Consider the following 6,578-nt stretch of genomic DNA (forward strand, 5'->3'; position numbering starts at 1 on the left):
GGCAGTTTTAAGACATATCATGGTCTCTACCAAGAGACACTGACATTAATGATATCCGTGGAGATGGCAATCGCCTTGATGACTCAGTTTGATAAGAGACATTACTGGGCTGGCTCTCCAAATCAGAGGCAAAGGTGCTCTCTTCTCTTACATCAAGAGTCTGTTCAACTGAAGCTGCCTGGGGTGAAATATTATCTACAGTTTTGTTGGTATTATTCAAGTTGTTATTAAGTGTGGTAATGTCACACTCCTTGCCTAGGACACCAAATTCATCTTCTATTGTAACTACATCTTTAGTTTCAAATGGTCCCAAGGAAGGAACCAAAAATTGGTTTTGTAGAGGGTGTTGAGGACCACTAAGGTCACATTCTGTATCCTCCTTTACTTCAGAATCCTTATCACTGTCACTGTCAATGGTAATTACAACTGGGGAACGTGAAGCATTATCGCCATGGTGTTTCTTATGCTTCCTCTTATGTTTTTTCTTTTTCTTTTTATGGTGTCTAGTTGTATCGGTAGCTTTCCCTTCATAAACTATCTCTACACTTAGGCTCCGGGTCCTTTTTCTTTTGTGCTTTGTCTCTTTGTCTGATGATCGGCTATCTGAAAAGCTGTCACTCTCATTTTTGTAGCTTCCATCCAATTTTGATGAAGATTTTGAGTAATGACCTTCCTTTACTTTAGAAGCAAATTCCCGAGATGGTTGAGCCACATCGTTAGAACCCTCCAAATGCCGTGTTTTGTATTTTCGTTTCCCGCCAGGCTTTTCATTTCTCACCCGGTCAGGCCCTGTAGATGCAGTCTTTGATCTAGTACTAGATAGGCTCCTTGATCTATGCCTTTCATAGTAGTAATATTTCCTTTCACTGTGATTATTTTTTTTTCTAGCATTTGTTCTTTCAGAAAAAGACTGAATTCTAAATTCTGGACTTGAAGATTGTCTGGAATAATGAGCTCTGGACAGAGTCCTCCTCCTGTAAGATGATTCGTAGCCATCCCTGTCCTTGTTTCTACTATAGTAAGTATACTCCCACTTGTATCTGCTTCCATAATTATTTCTTAAATAGTAACGATCTCGATTTCTGCTCCGTGATCTTCTTTTACCACGATCACTGCTACGAGATCTTGATCTGCTTGTGCTTTCACTACTTAGAGACAGAGTTTGGCTTCTCCTTGACCAACTGCTATCTCTAGTTCTTGATCTCTTTTTGTCTCTTCTACCTCTAGGTCTGCTACTCTCCCTGCTTCTGGATCGTCTGCTTTTCATTCTTTTCTTCCCATGATGCTTCCTATGATTCTTCTGATCATGCCCACTCCTACTCTGGGAACATGAATCTGAACTTCTGGATCTTCCCCTCCTTCTGTGTCTGTGGGTATATGGGGAATATACTCTGTCTCCTCTGATGGATGAGCTCAGGTCTCTGGGAGAGGACAATGATACAGACTGTTTCTCTTCCTTCTTTGATTTGATTCTTGTAGCAGAATCACAATGACCTTTATTTATTTGTTCATCCTTTCCAAGGACAGAGTGTGGAGATGAACATCTACTAACATCACTATCACCAGAACTGTAAGACTGCTCTTGTTCTTGTGCCTTCATGGTCTCCATTTTCTCGTAGGAACCTAACTCCTCAGAATCAGAGGACAGTTCAACAAGTTCTGGGGTCCTCTCAGCTAGTGGTTTAACAAACCCAACAATGACACAATTATCTGAAGAAGAATCACTGTCATTATTTATGTCATCATTGGTTTGTACTGCTTGCATCTGAGATGTGGCTCTTCCTGTTACAAGTTCTTCATCTGAACTGTCGGAAGTATTTAAAAGGGAAGACATAGCAGCATGTACCTGCTCTGAGCTTGAATAAGATGGCCCTGGAGTTTCATCATCCCATGGTGCCTGACTAACAGTAGCTACATTAACATCCAGCTCTTGGGTCTCTGCTTCATCGGGAGATATTGTTATGACTGAAGAATCAGAATGGCTACCTTCTTCATAGGAAGGAGCAGGACAATCATAATTTGCATGCTGGTCAAAGGCTGCCATGTTAAATGGAGATCGGGCAAAACTGATAAATTCGTGTATAAAATGCTCAGTCCGATTAAGTAAAAATGGCCTTAAATCAGACACAAATGCCTGACTCTCCAAGTCATAGCGAGTAACATTACTCATGATGATATGCTGGACAATATTCACTAATGATCCATGAGCTCCAAAGAGAACTGTGAGTTCACGTTTTAACCAGGGGACTAATCTGTGAAGGCAAGCCGGATTTCTACGGAAAAATTCAGCTGAAATATCCCTATAGCGGCCACCATCTTCAATATTTCTAACTCGAGCACCAGCACGATAGAGAGTTCGCCTAAAATTAATGATATCCTGTTCTTGAATTTTCCGCAAAGATCTTTCATCTGCAGTAGCTGGCCTCCGTATTGCAATCTGTCTCATAAATGGAGGAATTTCACCATCTCTAGGTCTTGCTGAAATGCCTAACCCTTCAAATATTACTCCACTATCTGGTGGAGTTGTTGTTCTTCTATTCATGGTACTATTAGGTGAATAAATAGAAGCACTTCGTTCCCTTGTCATAGTTGTACGATAGCGGAATCGTCGAACATCAGGGGTAGCAAAAGAACCATTGTATGAAGGCCTTAGGACATACTCCTTGAAGTCGTCTTCTGCCCTCACAGAATGGAAAATAGAATCAAAGGGCTGTTTACATAGTGGACATTCAGCTTTGTTTTTTGACCACTCCTGTACACAGCGAAAACAGAACTTATGTAAACAGCGATCTAAGTAAGACACATTATCAAACCTATCCAAGCATATAGGACACTTAGAATCAGGAGATGCATCAGCTGGTACTGTCTGTTGCAATTTGCTAGTGCCAGCTTTAGGTGAAAAGTTGTCCATTTTAAATTCCTTAGCGGCTGATGCCATTATCTGTAAAAGGGAAAAAAATACATCAGTAACCTGATAAAAAAAGAAATGACTAAATCTGAAAAAAATGCAAATGACTGTGAAACATACTTTGGTAAAAATAGTTAAGTAGTTTATTGTCTTTGTAACATAAAAGGGCAGTGTAGCATAGTAATACAGTACTTAAAGCACAAGCCTGAAAGTCAGATTTCCTGGGTTTGAATCCTGCTGCCACATTACCAGTGTGACTATGGATTAGTTACTAGTTACCGTCCTTATGCTTCAATTTCATCTGTAGCTCACTGATACTAGAACCTGCCTCACAAGATTTGTGAAGATGTTTTTTAAAAAAAAAAAAAGCCCTTAGAAAAACTGCCTGGTCCACAGTAAGCTCTCAAATATTATATAATATTCTATTATTCTTTTTTAAAAAATAATTTGATATATACAAAAAAGTACAAAAGAAAATATACCAAGTACCCATGTATCCTCCACTCAGAGTTAGCAGCTAACATTTTCTCATGGTTTTTCCAGATTTTTTTAAATGTCCATTTATGTGCTTCCCCGCCGCCCCTGCCATCCTTCTCTAGAAAACAAAACCCAAAAATATCATAATTCTCAGTTGGAGTTATTTCTACACATGGTTTTATATCTTGCATACATATGCCCCAAACACTACGGACTACTCAATTGTTTTGTTTGTAATATTATACATGTATCTTTAAAAATAGCTTTAGGGAGAAAATTGGCATACCAGCAAGTTCACCTATTTGAACCAATTCTGTGGTTTTTAGTGGAAGATTCTTTCACACAGAAAAAAGGATCTGTTAGTGAAGATTAAATGAAATAACAAAATATAAAAGCACTCATGAGCAGTGCCCGGCTTATAGCAACTGCTGAGTAAATGTTAGTTCCTGTTATTATTACTACACTACTGTTATACTACACTATTCTTACTACACTATTATATTCAGTTTATCACTGACTCCTTTCAGCATCCCTAAGAAGCTTTTCTTTGCCTTTTTATTTAATCCAGTCAGTCATTAAGTACCTTGAAATCATGTTTTCAGCCTCCTTCCTTACCTTTTCTCACAAGGATCACTAGAATCTTAAAGATTAGTTCTGTTTGCTTTAAATTTGTCAGTTTATATAGACCCATAACTTATAAAATCAATTTTCCAGAGCTGAAATCTAGTTGCATTACATTTTGGCCTTGTTATCTTAAAAATCCCTCTTTAGCTGCTTTCTATACTAACCATTTTATAGATGTTATATATTAGTTTCTTCCTTTATGTTTTCCTGGGCCTATTACTGATCTTTCTCCACCATCACAGAAAGTCCCATCATGAGTCAACTGCTATCTAGTCAAATAATAGAATTGCAATTTTCTAAACAAGAAACTTACTGGCCATACCTACGTCTAACAAAAACAAATAAAGCCCACAATAAAAACCTATCAATATTATTGTAAAATATAAGTACTTCACCATAGACTTCAAATTAAACTTGCTCATCTAGGGCATCTTAGCTTTCTCAGAGCTATAACTTAATAGGAAACCAATTAACGCTGAACAAGTTTCTTCAGGGGGTTCCAAATACTTCCAGTCCTCTGTTTCTAGAGTGGAAATGTAAAAATTACCATTGTTCTTAAATAGAAGAGAATTATATATATATATATTAATACTAATTGCATTTTTGCTAATATATTTAAAGTCTGGAACCTTAATATTACATAAATTTCTCAGCATTTCCCCCTACTTCTAATATTTTTAAATTCTCCTACTCAGGAGAAAAAAATCTTTATAATAAAAACCATTAGGATAAGAAACTGCATTTGCATTAGGGGAAGGAGTGAAGAGTGAACAGGGCACTGGAGCGATTATCAGATCTGGATTGAAGACCAGGTTTCACCTAAAACTAACTCCATCAACTGGAGAAATCCACATTAACTCTGGACTTTAGTTTGCCCTTCTATATAAGAAAGGGATAATTAGAATTTAAAAAAGACTGGTGAAATTCAAGTTAATACATTTTATCTTAATTTGTTTCTTTGGAATACAGAATTTTAGTGTTTACTAAACATTTCCAGTTCACATAAAAATTACAACCCAGAATGCATTCATTAAGAAAAATTATTTGGTAAAAACCTGAAGTTCAAATAAAACAAAATCTCAACTAATTATAATTTTTTAAATGGAATTTTAGTCCTCCCTTCCCTAGTTTTATAAGTCTGTTAACCAAATTGACAGCAGCAGTCTAAAGAATGATGAGTAACATCATCCATAGTAGGTAAAAAAGAACAAATTATTAGTCCTGTTTTGTATTTCTATACAGGAATATCTTTCGGTACAAAGAATGGTATTCATCGGAAACACCAAATAATGGCAATGAATATAAATCATCATGAAAAGGATTTACTCTTTCAAAATCATCACTAAATACTAAAATTAAAATATTTGCTAATTCAAATGAAGTAGAATTACCACATGACCCAGCAACTCCACACCTATCCATGCAAGAGAAACAAAAACATGCCCACACTAAAACTTGTAAGTGAAGAGTCATAGCAGTGTTTGTCCTAAGAGCTGAAAAGTGGAAATAACCCAAATGCCCATCAACTGATGAATATGGAATCTCCATACAATGGAATCTTTGACAATAAAAAGGAATAAAGTACTGACACATGCTACAACATGGATGAGTTTTTTCATTATGCTAAATGAAAAAATATCAATCACAAAAGATCACATGTGTATGCTATTTTATAGGAAATTTACAGAATAGGCAAATGGATAGAAAGCAGACTGGTGGTTGCGGGGGGCGGGGGTATGAGGTTTCTTTCTAGGATGATGAAAATGTTCAATTAGAGTTGCACAAATATACTCCATGAATACACTAAACACCACTGTATTTTATATTTTAAAGAAGTGAACTTTATGGATGAAATATAAATTATATCTCAACAAAACTGTTTCAAAAATACAAATTAAGGCATAGAACAGGGATGGCTAGGAGACAGATTTAAGATTTGTAGGTCTGTGGGAGAGTTCCGGGTCAGGTAGCAAAGGTGGACCTGATGATAGATTTAGTGCTTCAGGTTCTAGAAGAAGCCTGTGATAAAAGTTTCTCTATCCCGAGCTTCCCTGGTGGCGCAGTGGTTAAGAGTCTGCCTGCTGATGCAGGGGACACGGGTTTGTGCCCCGGTCTGGGAAGATCCCACATGCCGTGGAGCGGCTAGGCCCGTGAGCCATGGCCACTGAGCCTGCGTGCCCGGAGCCTGTTTCTATCCTAGTAGGAATTAGGACTTCAAATTAATTTCCCCATAGGGGATAAGTTAATCAGTTCTTCTGAACCCCTTTCCTTAACTGCCTCCCAAATTCTAAATAAAGTTTACCATCTTTAGAATAAATTGATTAAGCAAAACCTTCCCTTCCCCAAATCTTCAAATGTGTTGGCTTTAACAGGGATAAGAACCCTCCATATCACATGTTGGGGGAAATTTCAGATAATCAACGAGCATACATATCTAGGGAAAATGGATGGGGGTGGGGGTGGACAGGTGGAGGGTGATAAAGAGTCGGAAGGCTAGAATCCAAATTAGACCACAAACCGGACATTTAAAAAACTGCACAGGGATACAAAGCAGGAATGCTCTGCAGAA

At 37.5% G+C, this 6,578-nt stretch overlaps 1 protein-coding gene across 1 annotated transcript in view; it reads right to left on the reverse strand.

The window, feature by feature from the left end:
• TOPORS (TOP1 binding arginine/serine rich protein, E3 ubiquitin ligase) overlaps positions 1 to 6,578 on the reverse strand; it is a 9,908-nt gene continuing 3,330 nt past the window's right edge. Inside the window, exon 3 of the mRNA XM_007464933.1 lies at positions 1 to 2,941. Within this exon, the coding sequence (XP_007464995.1) occupies positions 8 to 2,941 (2,934 nt within the window). The 3' untranslated portion in view covers positions 1 to 7. The remainder of the gene's footprint in view (positions 2,942 to 6,578) is intronic.

This window comes from Lipotes vexillifer, unplaced genomic scaffold (assembly GCF_000442215.2).
Source record: "Lipotes vexillifer unplaced genomic scaffold, Lipotes_vexillifer_v1.1 scaffold110, whole genome shotgun sequence".
NCBI classification, from domain to species: Eukaryota; Metazoa; Chordata; class Mammalia; order Artiodactyla; family Lipotidae; genus Lipotes; species Lipotes vexillifer.